General features: G+C 40.2%; 1 protein-coding gene across 3 annotated transcripts in view; it reads left to right on the forward strand.

Annotated features, from left to right (window-relative positions):
- The window catches only part of LOC110982062 (contactin-2-like), a 55,200-nt gene that overhangs the window by 26,983 nt on the left and 9,709 nt on the right, over positions 1-18,508 (forward strand). For all 3 annotated transcript variants that reach the window (XM_022240210.2, XM_022240209.2, XM_022240208.2), the window contains 15 exons: positions 7,160-7,274; positions 7,682-7,990; positions 8,621-8,716; positions 9,384-9,593; positions 9,847-9,949; positions 10,226-10,410; positions 11,025-11,297; positions 12,123-12,398; positions 12,984-13,150; positions 13,597-13,879; positions 14,492-14,632; positions 14,911-14,981; positions 15,766-15,997; positions 16,287-16,402; positions 17,399-17,588. In XM_022240210.2, the coding sequence (XP_022095902.2) occupies positions 7,223-7,274; positions 7,682-7,990; positions 8,621-8,716; positions 9,384-9,593; positions 9,847-9,949; positions 10,226-10,410; positions 11,025-11,297; positions 12,123-12,398; positions 12,984-13,150; positions 13,597-13,879; positions 14,492-14,632; positions 14,911-14,981; positions 15,766-15,997; positions 16,287-16,402; positions 17,399-17,588 (2,704 nt within the window). In that variant the 5' untranslated portion in view covers positions 7,160-7,222. Of the gene's footprint in view, positions 1-7,159; positions 7,275-7,681; positions 7,991-8,620; positions 8,717-9,383; positions 9,594-9,846; positions 9,950-10,225; positions 10,411-11,024; positions 11,298-12,122; positions 12,399-12,983; positions 13,151-13,596; positions 13,880-14,491; positions 14,633-14,910; positions 14,982-15,765; positions 15,998-16,286; positions 16,403-17,398; positions 17,589-18,508 lie in introns of those variants that run through there.

An 18,508-nucleotide genomic window follows, 5' to 3' on the forward strand; every position in this document is an offset into this window, starting at 1 on the left:
AAGCATGTACATTTGTACTTTGTGGTTCATTCGGCAATTTGACATTCCGTATAAGCTATTGCAAATTCATATTTGTTGCAAGTTTTTGTGAGGTCGTGACTAATTTCACAAAGAAAATTCTGAATGCAAATTTTAATGTATGTGTAGGACACATTCAAATTGGTTTAAAAATTTAATGTTCCATCAAATGTATATCTTCATTCTGCCATCAAAATGTGTCACTCACCTTCAAGCATCGGTACATGTACAGTGTACCAGCCATTTTTTTTTCATTCAAATTCATAGAAAGCCTTTGTGTGGATTGTGTTTATAGAAAAATAAATCCACTATGGAATAAAAAAGAAACTTGCTTTCATAATGAAATGATATCCTTTGGCATCTACTGCCCGTATATCTACCAATACATGTACTGGTACATGTGTACATGTATCAAGAAGGACTTTCCAGGAAAGCAGAACAGACCAAATGTCAGTTAATAAATAGAGAAACGTAAACAACATTTTTTGGTATAAAAACAGTAAACCCAATTATCATTTGAAACTTTTCATTTAGAATAGCCAGAGAAATGAAGAAAATGACACCTGAACACACAATTAAAAACAAAACCAACTTGCATTGTTTTCAGTTAGATTCAGTCTGAGACCTCGACGACTTGGAGAATTGTTCCAATCATTACAGTGATGTGAAGCTGGCATATCAGTAAACAATATTTATAATGAAAGAAAGCTTTGCATGAAGCACAACACTTCCTCAAAATGCCTTAGGCCTACATGTACATCACATTTAATTGACCACCAAAATTTTGAAATAGATTGGCTATAAACAGAAACAAAAATACCTCAAAGATTAACAAATCTTTGCGCTCCGATGAATTTTAATTTGATTACACTAAATCATAAATTTCCTATGGCATTTGAATTGTGACTGTTGATTGTAGAAATTCATACCGGGGTATGCCTACGTTCTGCATGCACACAGCTGTCAATGGAATGGAGCAGCTAAAACACCAAAAATTGAATGGAATATTTGTGAAGAACACAAAATAAAAAACAGTGCAAGCATTTCTAAAAAATATGCATGAATTAGAATGTACATTGTGTGAGAGTGAAAATGAGCAGTTTAGAAACTGGCTGGGGAAAACCTTATTGTACAGTGTACATGTATGTGTCCATGAACATTATGTATGGGTGTATGAATATTGATGTCAACCTTTTGTTGTTGTACTAACCCCGGTGTCCATGTACTTCTCACAGTCTCCCCTTAAGTCTGGAGGCATACTGCTGGCTCCACACAATCGTAGCCCTCAATGGAATTATCTATACCCTTTTCCATCTTGTTTACTTCATCTGCCGTAAACAGATGATCCAATGGACCAGAGAAATATATATCTCTAACAGATCTAGCCTGGGGCTGGGGGACTGTACTGGGAGTGCTGTAATTCGCACTTGTGTGTATTCCTGGCCAGCGAGGACAGAGTGTTGGGATTGCATGCGGCAAGATCTGTACCTGCATAGCACATTAGCAGTCACATTGGCTGGGATCTGTGAACAGTCGTTGAAACAGTTTCATGTACACATGTACATGTGGTCAACTCTACGCCAACTGTGACATGAATGTCAAAATTCCAAATTGATTGTATATTTTTTGCTCCACTATGGTTGGTTAGGGGTAGACATGTACATGCACCTATATTTAAAGAATCTGAAAAGATATTACCTCAGACTGTGCGTTTTATTAATTATATTGTCTGAATGTGGGTGTGTCAAAATGCGATGTATCCAAAAATAATCAAGAAAATAAAGAATGTTATATAAATTCTAAATTGATCTCTTTAAAAGTGCCATGGGATTGTTATTTGAGATATTGGATATAAGAAAGCAAGCTTCCGATGAATGGAAAAAGAAGAAAAATTATACCTCATCAGCGAAGTCCAATATGCGTAGATAACTTCCCGTTCCATTTTTCCATTGAACTGTGTAACATCTGTAACAATAAATGCAAGTTTTTTTAGCTACAATGAAAAATAATTGACTGACTTTCATCGTACCACAAATTTCCTGCCAACTTACCATGGGTTAACTTTTAGGCCTAGAGTAAGAATGTTTTAATTATGATAATTGGAAATAAGCTTAGGCGCATTATGGATGTTACATAAATTGTTACAGACGTTACGTTGCAGACGTTACAGCTTTACTTAAGACACTATAGAGCTTTATTTTTATTTACCACCTACATAAGATATAACCCCTCCTTACAAATGCTACATCCTGGAAGTGCCTGCAGCATAACTCATGACCCTGAGGGGTGCAGACCACTAATTTAAGTGAGAGTTTCTAGCCAGCTCATTAGCATTAAAAGTGCCCCCACAGTATCTTTTGAAAAAGGAGATTGTTTGGCCCCCAAAATGGTGAGATTGTGTAAATCGTCGCCAGGATCAACTCCCTGGGTCTTTGAGCTTTCATATGATAGCAGATTGGCTAAAAACTACACTTCAAAAATGGTCCTAAGTGCCTGAGAAAGTTGAGGGTTGCCACTTGAAAAATGGCTGCAATCAAACTTCGGAAAAATCACTTTTTTTCGGGGGGGGGGATGATTTTGTATTGTGGGAATAATTAAAACTGTAATTGGTTAACCCACAAAAACTGAAAAGCAATTGAAAGATTAGGGACCAGACAATAATTTCATTTGTGTTTCTGAAATCTCAGGGATGTTGGTATGCATAATGCATGTTATTGGGCCCTGAACAATGCTGATTTTACACTGTTTTCAATGGGGCTTGAATTATTGGACTGTACCCCTCAGGATGAACACGTGTGGATATTAATGGGCACATGTTGAGTTGGCAATATTTGGACAGCCCTGTAGAGTAAAGTTTTATATCTTTTCTTCTGGTATTCGGGTGAGTTTTCACTTTTTCATCATTAAAAATTATCCTTGAGTATTGTAGATGAATTGCAAAAAAATTCCATTGTGTATTATTAAACAGTCAAGCCATATTGGGTAGGCCTATATTAGCCTATAAAAAGTTTTAAGAAAACATGTTCTGTGTGTACACAGGCCAATAAATGTACCAGTACATACCGCACATTTCTCAATATTAAATATGAATCCATATTCTGGAAGAAAAAAAATGAAAATTTAATAACTAATCTAGTAATAAGGAGTATATAGATTCTGTATCATTAGAGTTGATTAGATTATAATTTTAATGTGGCTATGCAGGTGTAATCAGTAAACGACATTGTAATATTCTTTTTATGCATCAGTACAAACAATTTCGGCTGACCATAAATTTTTAACTGTTTGGTTTACCCTCTTATTAAATTTCTTTTACTGTATAATGCTCTATAATATTCACCTGATTATCATTAGTTAAGAAAAATAAATTAAAACTTCAAATGTCAGTAATTGTAACAAAATTCAATGGTCCTGATTATTATTTTCAGGAAGGGAAAGATCAGTAAAGAGTGAGTTTTGTAAGAGACTTAAAAACAGTCCTGAAAAGCTTGAGGAACAAAAGAAGAAAGATGCCCTATGGAAAAAGCAAGAACGTCAGAACAAAAAAATGAGACCACAAGAGCTTAGTGATCAGAGAACCAATGTTCGTAAAAGAGTTCGAAAACATTGAGAACTCAAAGCTAAAAATAAACAGAATGGTTCCTCTCCAGCATACAAGAGAATTAACATCCTAAAAAAAGCAAAAATCAAAACATTGTAAAATGACTTTTCTATCCTGTTATGGTGGTGAGGAAAACCGGATCCACCAGGTTTAAATTATACCCCATTTTGGACCAAAAAGTGATTATTTACCTTTTTTCAAGTTCAAGTTGTGTAGGGGTGTGTTTGAGGGGTGTGGGGTGTACAAGAACCTCAAACGGAGGATATTCTTTCCCTGTCCTCATAGCATCATCACTTAACATTAATTACTTGGATGTATGCACAAATGTATGTTTAAAAGAAAGTTGTTAATAGATGTTATTCCCTTGCATTTTCATACACATAACGTCCGTAACACCAATAAGTAACGTCCATAACAACTTAATTAGCCTACAAATATAAAGTGTTTAATTCAAACTTGCTGTTTGTGATAACATGGAGTGAAGTCGGACCTATTTGGGAACAGGTGGTTAAAAAGACTGAAGCAAGTAACTACACAGAGTTTTACCATTACGTGTACATGTATGTTCAATATGCAAAAAAGCCATGTCATAATGTGTAACGTCCATAACGCTCGCTTCCTACGCTTGTGGTTAATTAACTAATAAAGCTAAAACAATATAATTTTATTATGTTAAACACTTACATGTTTTCTACAAGTGTAAGAAGAAATAAACTGTTCTTCCAATTGCAATTACATGTCTTTTGGGGTAGCATCCTGATTGGCAGATACAGAATTTTCCGCTGTTCTTGGCAGGAAGTGAAAAGCACATCCCTAACTACCGGCACAAGGATGTTGGGAGAGTCATTAAAGTCTGTAGATGTTCTGAATCCATTGAAATACCAGGCCTTGGATTGGGTGTGTTTAGGGCTTCATGGTGTTTGAAAACAGTTTAGACAGGTAATTTTCAGTCTTCATAAATGTACATGTACATGTATGTTTCTGTAATTAAGCAGGATTGATCACTTACAGGACAGCAGACCATCCCTTGTACATTCAAGGTGACTTACATGTACATGTTCAATTGTACAAAATTATATTAAGCTTGAGTAAAGAGCATGTGCTCAGATCAAGTCTTGCTTGTAAATTATAAATATCCCATGTTTGAAACCTTCCTTGAGCTGGCTTTGGGACACCTCTTTTGAGGGGAGGAGGGATGTTCTGTATTGAAAGCTAATACCGTTGATTATGCTTGAATGTCTAAGAAGTCTCAAAGGGTTTGACGGCATAAAAATGACCCCATTGCAAAATATAGTGAGAAATGGAAGCAGTGCTTGGCATTTTGGCAAAGATTCAGGACACTGGAGCAGGAAATGTGGAGTCTATAATGCCTCATAAATCAGGGATGGGTGTCCATTAGGGATAAACAGCCACCCATAGCCTGGTTGTTAACGTTCACAGTGACATAATCCACAGTCCACTATATGTACATGTACGCTCTCATCATTTGAGGCATAGCTATAGGTGATCTCTTGACTGAATCCCTAAACTTCAATTGAACAACAATGTGTAAAAACCGTTAGCCATAAATTTTATAGGTCATATCGTGTTTGCCATATGTACACGTACATGTACCTTGTATACTAATCATTGCAAACTGCAAAGTCCGTATTTTAGTAAAATCTTAACTTTCTTCAATTGAGGTGGCATTATGTTTGTAAAGACCCTGTTTGTTCATGTTAGTGTTCATGGAAAAAAAAGACAAACATTTATTTTACATCCCGTATATCAAGCTTCAGGGCCATTTGTGAACTATATAAATACTGTACTGGAGCAGGTACTTTATGACTGTGTAATTAATTAAGCTGCACTTCTGTTCAGGTGCTAACCTTCAAGTTCTTATATTCATACATTTCAGTCAGTGCATAAACATGAAAGATGAAATCTTATTTGATATCCCCTGGATGTACATGTATACGATACCTTAATTATGAAATATTGTTACTGGTGTCTGTATATATATGTGCTACATGTAAATTTGAAATGCCATTTGGTCGTCTTCATAATATATTCGGCCTGAGGCTGTCTCATTCTCAGCTCCATACAGTTTGGCAAGAGCAAATAAACAGGCCATTGCCTTTATGTCAGGCCTGGCCTAGTGGCCTGGACTGGTCCCTGTTAGCACAATCTATTTCCCCGGCTCATTTAATAACTGGTCTGGCATCCATCCATGTACACGGTTGCATAAACTGCACCTGCATCTCCCTGTGTGGAGTCAGAGACCAGACGTCACCCAAGAGACTTGAATTGTGAGAGCGCCGACTCCCAGAACACTATAGTTTTTGTCCTGGTTACTTTTCACTGGCAGCTCTGGCCATAGAAAATGAGAAATGCTCACCTCAAAAAGTAGGCCTATGGCACTCAACTCTTCAGATTGGGCTTGGCATTAAATTGCATCTTTTTTGAGGCTTGTTTTTTTCAGACTTTCAATTGATATTTTCTTGCCCTAGGACCAAACATCTGGGATGTCCCAAGAGACTGGTACACACCAACATGAATGATGCACTTGTGCTCATGTGTACTCATCATCACAAATTCCACTTTTTTCTTAGAATTTGGTCACATGCAAACTGTGTGTGTGTAGGCATTGTAATACCAGCTTTTCAAAAAATCTTCTAAAATTTCCTATTGATATCATTCAAAATTTAATTCCAACTGATTAATGCGTCTGATGCTTTCTTATATGTACATACACATTTGTGTGTGCATTTAACCCTAATCTTCCCTAACCACACAGAATTGAACATCAGTAAAGTGTGTGAATTTGTGGCATTGGGTACTGTACCTCTAAACTGCTTGTGCTTTAACATGGGTTCAGGCATACCCAAAATAAACTGAGTCCAACAGTTGTGTGCACAGTTTACCATATGTTGAATTTGTGTGAACGGGTTTGGTTCCTAGTAAATCACTTTGGGGAGTTGGGGTTAATGTGATAATCTATGGGGTGTAGAAGTCAGCTTTGGGCTTCTCCATAAATTTCTGTCAGATATTCGGCAGTACATACTATCAAATACAGATAGCTTTTATACCGGTACATGGACACCATGTACAGAAAGACTCAATTATAAACTCATCTCTCAAAGTTCCCTTTGATGAAAATTCCTTCCAGAGTCAAAAATTCCTTTAATTTGATTTTATCCTGAACTTCCTCATTTTTAAAAATGTTTTTTTATTGTACAGATTCGTAGAATACGGTGCATGATTTTGCAATAATAGTCAATGAATTTAAGACCGTACATAGTATGTACATGTATAAGCCCAATCACTGTTGCATGTACTTTGATGCTTTCTAACGGTTATACAATATGCAGCACAGCCTGGCTATGTGTTGCGACTTTGGAGAAGTACATGTAGAACTGCTTTCCCACTTTGATTTGTAGGTGGCAGGTACTTACACTGCTTGGAGTCTCTTTATTCAGGGAGTTCTTTCTGCCTTATTGTAGGGTGATGTGCTTTGGTGGAAAGAAGAACTCATCTGTTTTGTTTGTGTATTCTGTACAGGTGCAAAGCAGTCGTCCACCTGCTGTTGTCTTCAGTTTTCCCGTTGTACATAGGCGTGGCAACATGAGGCAGCTATTGCTTCTCCTTGTTGCTGTGATTGGATGCAGTGCACAGGGTAAGTAGAAGAAGGACCCAAAGCACTGTGGGAGAAGGTGTTCCTTCGCAGTAAAGGATGCCATCTGTCAATGTCTCTTCCAGGAGTTTGAATGCCATTTGATCTGTTTTTTTTTTTTTTTTTCTGATGTGAGGTGATACTGGAAGATGATCCCTAACTTCCTACTTGTTTTTATCAGTTTAAAACCGTGTCATTCTGTGTCTGCTCTGGGGATAAGCTTGTCAATCAGCTTAATAACTTCATTGTGCACAAAGTGCATTGGCACTAGTTCTGTCCAAATCCTCAAAATGAAAACTGAACAGATGCGAGAGTTGTTTACTGATAAGTCCCCTTCCCCTTTTCAAGATGTCCTGCCCACAGCACTCACAGAAAATCTTAAGAAGAACTCCACTCTTTCCAAATTTCAGAATATACCGGACTGGAAGGGACTGGACCTCACATAGTGAAGCAACCCCTGGACACTGTCTTTAATGAAGACAGCAACATCGAGTCTGTGTACCTAGACTGTGAAGCTGATGGCAACGAGAGACCCACATACACCTGGCAGCGAAATGGCGAAGTGATAGACACTGAGGCTGAGATCAGATTCCAGCTGTCTGGAGGAAGACTGACCATTGAACAACCAGACAGGGTAATGGACGCTGGCACTTACCAGTGCTTCCCGTCCAACCAGATCGGGACCATCATGAGCAGGAAGGCCAAGTTGGAGTTTGCCTGTGAGTATCTGTAATGGTCACTTTTATCGAGCCTGCTCTCTTCTCCTTTGGAGACATTCTCACATAAATACTGTCGGTTGATATTGAAGTGATGGCCACCTTGATGTCCAAAAATCTTCAAAAAATAAACTGACTTGGCAGAATTCAGAATAGTTAAATAGTCAAAGTTGAAAGGTCAAAAGTACATGTGTGTATGCCCCTAGTCACGCTGGTATAAGTACCTTTTTAAGTTCAGAAATGAGTATTTTCCTGACAGCTTGCTCATCCTTAAGTTCATTGCTGGTTCTACTGTCTTCTCAGTGTGCATTATTCCGGTCTTCATTTGGAAAATCATTCCAGATGTAGATATATATATCTAAAGCATCACAGGGATTTACACAAATGTTGTACTGAAGATTTTATTACCGTACTTTGTTTTAGTTAATTGCATGATCGTTGCTTAGACTATGACCTCGCATTAGCCACAGTGTTCACATTACACTTTCCTACATGTTTTATGGCATTAAGGTGAGATACGATCCACCGAACCCCTGTATGAAAGCACACGTAACTCAGTGTATGACATCATTACGCTTTAGGTCCATTGGTCGAATGGTTCCCTGAAGCTCTCTGACTGATTTTCTTCTACAGATCTGAACTATTTTCCGGAGGTGGGCCCAGCGGACATTACTATACCCCTCAACTCAGGACAGTGTATATCATGCGAGGTACCAGAACACTATCCAGGTACTTGTTCACCCATCATCTTTTAGACTTGAAGAGCTTAAAGTGGTTTCCGGGTACTTTTTTCACCATCAAATACCGAGATGTGTGTTATGATCACAGTGGGAGATACATTGACAACAAACAGCAAATGAAGTTAGCAATAGAAGGAAACCAACTTCATGTTTGGGGTTCATTAGGGTACTTTTGTTTTCACATTGCTACAGAAGGACCTTGCCATAAAGTCCTTTAAAAACTTCCCAGAAACATTTGCCATAAAGTCTTAGTGTTTCCAAGACTTTAATTTTGATTCTCAGCGTCCGAACTCTTTAATTTCTCCTGGTATTTTCTCTCCAGCGTCTGTATTATTCAGCTTTATGGATACAAAACTACCATGACATCTGACAGTTGGATGTCGCTTGGAATCCTGAACACATTCAACTACAACCATGCAATTAAATTTGTAAAGTGTCAGTTGATGGCAGGATCTGTGGGTAAACAATTGATGAAGCTTGTAATCCTCTTTATGCGTGTTCATGTGGCACCAAGTGCACAAAGTCCTTTTGTCACTGCTCCACTATTTATGAGCAGTCAGGAGACCAGACAGAAAGAAGGTACATTATGAAGCTGTTGGCTATACTTGGTAAGCTCACTTTACATCGCTTGCTTTTCCACTTTGTAACGCCCACAGGTGTGGAAGTAATCTGGTACAATGATCCCTTTCCGGTTGTGTCATCATTGCGGACACATACGACCATCGACGGACGACTGTGCTTCGCTTATTTCAAGGAATCGGACGTGGGGACTTACAAATGTTTTGCACGCAACAGCATTGACACTGGTGGCGGGTCATCAGCCAACAAGTTTAGTGACACGTTCGCAGTAACAGCTGGACCAGCAAGTAGGTCTTAGATAATTCATATACTGATAGGATACGGAACAAGTTTCAATTTAAGTACACAAATCAGTAGCGTTATTCAGCAACCAGAATGCGAAGCCATTAATTTGGTGGCATAATGCTCTTGAACAGGTGGTATGCGCGCGTTACATGCCTCTTCCACCAATAGGGTGTCAAGGTTTTTCCAAATACACGCACAGGTATTGTCTTACCGTGTTCTCGTTGACTTTATTTTGATTTTTTACCCTTTGCACAGCTGGGGCAGCTGAGTTTGGACCCACTGTAGCCATTGCAGTTGAAGATCAAGAGGTCCTGGTGAACACAGAGGAAGTTACGCTGAGTTGCTTCTTCTTTGGCAAGTCAGTAGTCATTTGAACCCATTGTAATATAGACGTACATGTACCTCGGCAGATTCAGTCAGATGTTGTCATGTCTTAGTAAAGTAATACAAAGCTGATTTTTGAATGGGTAGTCAAATTCTGTGTTTTCATATGCACCTTGTTCTGTGAGTCATGCTCTAGCACAATCTGTTTTTCTTTGTTCTATCAAGTTCTTCCTGTTCTGTTAGCTGATTGATCTTTGACATAAATACCCGGTAGGGAATAATTTTGGTTTTTTGGCATTTTTCTTTCTAGCCCTGCACCAAGTATTCAGTGGCGTAGGAAAACCCCAGTGGGGGCCGGACTGCCGACTCTGTACGAGCTGAAATCCTCCAACCAGATTCTGGTTCTTAAAAACATTCAGGTGGACGATGCTGGAGAATATGAGTGCTACACTGAGGAGGGTGATGGCCGATCATCAGGCAATGTGGTTGTCAGAGGTAGGTGGTTAGGGAAAGGATTAACATCAACTCTTGTCCAGATTCTCGTTACCATTGTTTATCCGTGGGTGCATGTAGCACTTGTAACCCAAGTGGATTGGTTTTTTAGCATTCTCTTGGATGCTTGTCAAGAGCTTGTGTGAAACAAAATCTTGATGGGTTTCCATTTCGTTTTTTCCATATCATAAAAATCAAAGAATTTAGTTAGACTGAATTTGAGAATCAGCATCTTGATGATTCGTTATTGTATAAAGGTAGTTGATTATTAAAGACATGTATTGACTTGCTAAGTTTTATAGCTCTGGAGTCATGTTTTTAGCTTCTCATAGTACGAGAACAGTCAGGGTTAAAATTTGAACTCAGGATAGTTGCCTGCAGTAACCTCAGTGACAGATACTCTTTAATTAATGGGTAGAAAGGGCTTGGAGAAGCGTAACTTTGACACAGTATGCAGGTAGTGTTACCCAGCATTATCAGTAAACTTGAATGAGTAGGCATGGAATGCTTCAGCTGTTTCAGTCAAGCCCATCACAAGAAAGGTAGGACTTGAGCAGCCAGTCTTTCGGAGTACAAGGGCCAATGCGGTGTCTCGTTTTTTGGGTTTTTTTTTTCAGTGCCGCCCACCTGGGTTCAAGAAATTGCAGATATGGAGGGCAATATCTATGGAGATGCGACCTGGGAGTGTGAAGCAGAGAGCCCTGACGGTGTCAACTACAAGTGGTACCGCAATGCTGAGGAGATCGTCAACCTGCCGCGACACCAACTCAGCAATGGCCTGAAGACATTGACCATCACAAACTTGACAGTAGAGGATACAGGGATGTACCAGTGTGCGGCCAGTAACGATTATGGTATCATCTACACTACAGGACAGCTGACTGTGCTAGGTGAGGAATCCACCACTGTTTTCTTAGGGGTGTTTTATTGTTGCTTTGTGTTGTCCCTTTTGAGGTGCAATTTGTGAGTTGGATGAAATCTGTGGGGCAAAGAAGGGATTAGTTGTAGAGAAGGGTAGGAGAGACCCCCGAGAAATATTCTGAAGAAAATCACGGAAGGGAACAATGGAATATCCTGGGGAGACCCATGGAATTAGACAGGGATTCTTCAAGATGTATTTTTAATTTTTAAATTTTTTTTTTTGCATTGGGGGGATGTTAATTTATATAACAGGTTTTGCCCTTACTCAACGTATATATTAATGAAGACTGTATGCTCAGTGCTTGTCCAAGAGCTTGCAGAAAAAGTCATAAGCTTACTCGGGTGGGATTCGAACCCACGACCTCCTGCTTACTAGTAGAGACGTCTTAACCACTCGACCACCGAGCTTGCCGGGGTCAGCTGGCCGGGCCGAGTCAGGTGAAGCAGCGGGTACCGCGAACTATTTTCAAGATGTAGTTTTTTGCGTTGGGGAGATGTTAATTTATATAACGGGTTTTGCCCTTACCCAACGTATATATTAATTAACACTGTATGCTCAGTGCTTGTCCGAGAGCTTGCGGAAACTAGTGCAGACGTCTTAATGTCTGCACTAGTAAGCAGGAGGTCGTGGGTTCGAGTCCACCCGAGTAAGCTTATGACTTTGTCTGCAAGCTCTCGGACAAGCACTGAGCATAAAGTGTTTATTAATATATACGTTGGGTAAAGGCAAAACCCGTTACATAAATTAACAGGAATTCTTCATTACATATACATGGATTTGTTGCCTGTTCCAGCCATGAAGCCTTGGTTCGAAACTGAGCTTGAGCAGGATCAGCCGGCGCCCCGCGAAGGCTCAGTTACTATCATTTGCCAGCCAAAGGCTGCCCCGACACCGACCATCCAGTGGACCAAAGGAAGTCAGATTCTCAGCAGCAATGGGCATTATATTATCCTGGATAATGGAAACCTGATGATCGTGGACGTGGTCGATTCAGACGCTGGAGAATACACCTGCACCGCCACCAACAGCATAGGAAGTAGCTCTAGCACAGGGTCCATCGTCGTAAAAGGTACACTGATCTGTTCCTCATTACATGTCTGTCATTATTTTTGGGTGTTCACACAATGTGTATTTGGCAGATGTCCATGTACACATCAATATGCATGTTGAACTGTCGCCCAGCTTGCCTGGGCAATAGTCCACTACGTATGCGCTTTACCTGCCAACTGTTGAACTGTCATATAGGGTTGTGTGCATATGCTCAACTGTTGCCCAAGGTACTCATGAATAGATGGTCAGCCCTTTCCTTGTGTTCAATTAGGCTTTATATCTGTAAGGTATGGTGAAATAGATTCAACATTGGTTGTTTCAAGTACATGCATTCCTGCAGTATTCCAAGTTGAAAAGATTTAAAAGATTAATTTAACACCCAACTTCTACGTACTGTGACTTTTAGTGTTTGTTTTAAATTTCAAGCTAAAATGTAATGTCTATAAATGCCTATAAGATCAAGACCTAAACTAAAAACAAAGGATGGGTAAATTTTGCAGATGTGTTGAATTTTGAAGGACTCATTGGATTTTTTGAGTCCAGCCCAAGGGATTTGTCCTTTGTCTCATTAAAGATGGTTGGTTTCTGTTTTAAACCCACTTAGATGGGACTAAGATCACTCAAGGGCCCACCGACTTGGTAATCAACGAAGGAGAAATGGGCACACTGACGTGCCAAGCATCTTACGATCCTTACTTTGAACTACGTTATATCTGGTTGAAGGATGGTATCCAAGTCAACACCCAGTCGGCCAGCTATGAGCAACCTGACGTATGTATATGATGTTTCAGCACACTCAATGTGTACATGCCCTCCAAGGCTATGAAGATATTTCCTTTCTCGTTTAGTGACCGACTTGAACTGCTAGTAAAATAATAACGGACTCAGATGCGACACAAGAATGCCTAGTAAAGATTTCTTGGCTAAAGAATATGCCAGCTGTATGTATGTCATTGCCAACAAAAGCCCAAATTTACTGAAGTAGTTCTGAATTAGTTTCAAGTTTTGAGAAATTGGCAAAAGTGTGAATGACCCTCTGATCATACTTCTGTACCCTGTTGTAAACAAGTGGTAACGAATATTGATATAATATCGAATTGATATGATATCAAATTGATATGATATCAAATTGATTTGATAATGGCACTAATATGCCAGATTGGTAATGGTCCCAAGTCAGAATGCTGAGGACTGCACTGGTTTTGGATGTCATACAGATCGGTACTGGCGAGGTAAGCCAGCTTCACATCAAAGATGCCTCCATGGACCTGGGTGGCGAATACTCCTGTCAAGCCATCACCATCATTGACGAGGCATCAGCCTCAGCCATGGTCACCATCAGAGGCCGGCCTGGACCCCCCGCAGGCATCAGCGTGGTGGTTAGTGGACTGGCTGCCAATGTTAGCTGGAGCCATGGTGCTGACAACAACAGTCCAATCGAATCTTACATCATCGAGGGAAGCACCAATCATGTCCCAGAGTTCACTGTCCTCCGAAGTGGTACTTATCTTGTTCTATCATTCATTTTGTTGAAACACTTGAGTTTGTTTAATCCTTGCTCTAACTCCAATCTGCTTCAGTGTTCACTTTCATGATTGCATCATGCGTTGCCGTGGAAACGTTACTACAGTGGAGGTCAACCACACGCCGCAAGGAATACCAAGTGATTTCTTTGATATGCGCAAAAAGACCCTCCAATATATTCCATTTGGAGTGTTTGCTGATAAGTTGTGGCATCCTCTAAAGTCCTTTGTGTGGCCTAACATCGCACATCCAGAGCAAGGGTTATAACAGCAGGTGTCTGTGAGGTTTATACTTTTGTCACCAGTTTAACATTAGAGGGACAGGTAAAGTGGAAGGTAGTAAGTTGAATGTGTGTACCGTAGTACTGTGGTGCCGTTAAGATGAAGGCACAAGTATGAAGATCATTCATGTGGAAAAGTTGTAACACGAGGAATGTGATTGGGGCAATTTCCAAAGCTGTTGTCACCGATGTAAATGGATTTGGCTTTGAAAACAGAGTCACTACTTAAACTCCACCCAAATCTGTGGACAGTTGGTCAAGTACTAAGGATCTTGTAATTGTTGTATCTCTGCTTTGGTGTGTACCAGGTATCCCTGCTGCTAGTAGTCATATTCGTCTGACTGGCCTGTCAGCTTGGAGCAGGTATAGGTTCAGGGTTATAGCGGTCAATGCAGTAGGTCAAGGTCAGCCCAGCGAGGAGTCTGATGAGCAGGAGACGGCGCAAGACCGTAAGTTGGGTCCAAATCACACTCCTCTTTCTCTTACTTTTACTTGTGGAGGACATTACAGCAGTTTGTCAGACTTCATTCTCTGCATGTCTGTCTGTTGGAAATATACACGTGAAAAATGCAGAAGTCTTGCAGGATTTTTTTTTTTGGGGGGGGAAGTTTTGGGGGACTTCTTGTTTGGAAGTCTTGAAGGATTTTTCTTGTTTGGAAGTGGTGCAGGATTCTTTTCTTTTTCAGCAAGGGATGGGAGTTGATTATTTCTTGATTTGATTTACCAGGTCCAGTGGAGCCCCCTGCAAATGTGGATGGAGGAGGAGGTAGTGATGGTGACCTTAGAATCACATGGGAGGTATGGGAAACGAGGAAATTCACACCAGTACAGTGGCAAGAGATAGACAGCCTTGCTCTTGCGTTTGAAGAACCATCTTCCTTGCATTTTGCCATGATTGCTACACGATGTCCAATTTACATTCTCAGTCTTTTTGTCATTGAATGCAAACTTCTAACTTCAAACTATATTTTGTCAGGTTTACTTCTGTTTGTCTGTATTTTTTGACATGATTTGCCTACAGCAATTATCTTGAGGACGATTTTTTTGGTAGCTTCTCCCGCAAAGACAACACAACAGATTGTGTTTGCCCTTTTTTGTATCAAGGGAACGCCTCTTCACCCTCAAAGAGCTGGGTTATTTTGGCTTTTCTCATGGCAGGGGGGGGGAGATGGTGCCAAGAACTTGGCTGTGCCACTTTCAGTTTTTTTGAAACATGAGGCATGCATCTGTAAACACTTCTTATCATTACCAATACGAAATTGGAACTCAAACAGAAATATTTAAAGTTCAAGGCTACACATGTGCCAGCCCGTAAATATGGAGCACCACGTTGGAAAACCATACATTTGTGGCTGACCTGTCTTGGAAAAATGGGCACTGCACAAGAATGGTTTGATTTTCACAAAATTGATGTCAAAATGACTGCAAAAAGCTACTCAAAAACTCCTGAAGACTCAGCTCCTCAAAAAATTCATTGTGGCCATATCAACATGAAGGCTCTTTTAGGGTTTAACATGGCCTCAAGACAAAAGGATCTACAGCTAAAAATGTTTTATAAATATTTTTCCTAACCAATAAACAGCCTCTGCCGATGCAGAAATGGAATGCGCCAGGTCTGACTTACATAGTCTACTGGCGGCAAAAGGATTCAGGCTTAGAGTTCCAGGAGCAGGAAGTCAACGATTCGTCAGTCGGGGAGTTTGTGACCTCGGGGGTACCAGCGTACACTCCATTTGATGTCCAGGTTCAAGCCAAGAATGTCAGAGGAGAAGGCCCCAAGAGCCCATTGGCTGAGGTTTACTCCTTCCAGAGAAGTGAGTAAAATCTTTGCCCCCTCTCCCATTGCCTGGCTTCTACCGTGGCAGCCTCAAGAAGATAACTGCTGAGAGATCTTGGTGAAAGTCTGAAGTTTGTGAATTTGTTGAGTGGTCCTATATCAGATTTTCCCAAGGTATGGAAGATTGTTACCTTGATAGGCTCTGAAGAAAGAGTGATGAGCACCAGTTAACTTTCAGTTGTGTTAACGGAGCAAGACTTGTTATATGGCACAAACTTCTGTTCTTGGCAATTATGGCATTTCTCCCTATCTGTTGAAATTGCTAGGTCCGGATGAGGCACCAACCAATGTTGCAGCTGACCCTGTGTCAGCAACCTCCATCCAAGTCTCTTGGACTGGCATAAACGAAGAGCAGATTGTTGGAGTACTGGAGGGATATATGGTAATGTACTGCTACTATCAGCTGATTTTCACATGGTGCACTGGTAATCTATTGCCACTATCAGCTGATTTTCACATGGTGCACTGGTAATCTACTGCCACTATCAGCTGATTTTCACATGGTGTACTGGTAATCTACTGCCACTATCAGCTGATTTTCACATGGTGTACTGGTAATCTACTGCCACTATCAGCTGATTTTCACATGTGTACTGGGTGTATATGTACTGGCCAAGTAGCAACAAATGATATTATTCCTTTGAGAACACTTCAGTGCATTTCTACATGTTCTAATGATAGATATGACAAATAAGCCATTTCTAGTTAAATAGTTGATAAAGCACCGGACGTCTGTGCACGACCTTGCGCAGTACGCGCCACACGTCTCGCTGCTCTCTTTGTAAAATGATTATTTACTGCTGCTTGCAAGAGGAACATACCATAACATGGCTAGAGGGGTGTTATAAAAGACCTGAAGTAAAATTGTTGGAATGAAATTGTCGGAAATCATTTTTTTGAGCTATTTAAATAATTTTTGAGATTGTGAATGGGAATAAAAATGTGCTTATGAACATTCCCCTTGCCTGAGGCTCGGGCATCAGTTTCATCTATTTTCCTGAGCCGGTTTTCAAGGAACATTTAAGACCAGCCAAGCACGTTTTTATTCTGTTACTAATGCTCAAAGTGAATTAAAAAATTCACATTGATATTGGCTGGCAACTTCGTGCATGTACCAAGGACACCGCTTGGTCTCGTTAAAAGTAAAAGAATCTTCTTCAAGTGTAATTAGTACTGAAAATTCTGTAGTCATGCAGTGTGCTTGCACCCATGTAATTGGTCAAAAGTATTTATATAGATGTTTATATCTTCAGAAAAAGCACAGACTCAGCTTTCAAAAGTCCCGTGTTTGTTTACTTTGTGACTTTTTTGGATTGAATCAAGTATTAGTGCATGATTTTAAGAATGGTTGTGTTTGATGTGGTTGTGTTGTTCACAGATTAAGTATTGGACCGAGGACTCTACCCAGGAGCTGGCTGAAAATATCAGGAGCCCAGGGTCTGGAACAGAGGCTACAATCGAAGGACTGGAGCCTAATACCGTCTACAACATCCTTATCTCAGCCTATAGCGGGGCTGGCAGTGGGCCTCCCAACTCTGAACCTGTTCAGGTCACTACCCTCAAATCTGGTAAGCAAATCTTAATGATCAGTCAGTTGTTAGTCTCCGTTCCTTTTGGTCACAGTTCTGCTCTATTCTGATGGACAAAAACATGAACTACTAGGGTAAGGCAAACTGTTGAATGTGGTGTAGGGGCTGGCAAGAAACAATGACGACAATCATATCCACGCTGGATGCTCCAGTAATGGTGTACATGTACTTAAGTTACATAAGATGTCCAATATTTGAGTTGGGACTGAAAAATTGAATGACAAAAACTTTGTGGGAAAGTTAGATAAAAATGCAATTAAATGTTGTAATTATCTTAAGACACTTCCAGATTGAACTACTGTGAATGTGGGACTGGATCAAGTCCGAATCCACCTGCTGTCGGTTGTCCATGTGACAGTAAACTTCACCTGTTTTATGTTTGACTGATATCAACATTGCCAAAAGTCAACAAACTCCAAATTGAACATGCTCATGGTTGTACAGGCATGTCATTCATATTGAGCATAAAACAGCTGAGTCAACTACGCCATTATTGGTTATTGGTTGATAACCCTATGGCTTTGTAGCTGGCCCACTTGTGAAAACATGAAGCCTGTAGACCCGATGGTACGTCAAAAGCGAGGCATGCCATAAATGTTCCCTTGTGGAAAGAGAGCATCCAGTGTTATGTCAGAAGTTAGTTCTTTCTCCCCTGCCACATTCAGCAACTTGGGGGACAACCTTTAGGAGCTTCTGCACACAACTACACAAAGACACAGAGAAGAAACTTGCTTAGAAGAACTGACCATCAGCCAAACAGTCACAGGGCATTCACTGCTTACCACAGGTTGTTCCCGTTTATATGATTTTCTTACATTTCCTGCGAAACAGCTCTTGTTACCTTCAGATTCCCACAAGCAAACAATCGGTGTTGGATAAGTTTGTAGAATAGGATATGC

Source organism: Acanthaster planci, linkage group LG04 (genome assembly GCF_054643075.1).
Source record: "Acanthaster planci isolate LZ-2023a linkage group LG04, COTS_SCS, whole genome shotgun sequence".
Classification (NCBI taxonomy): Eukaryota; Metazoa; Echinodermata; class Asteroidea; order Valvatida; family Acanthasteridae; genus Acanthaster; species Acanthaster planci.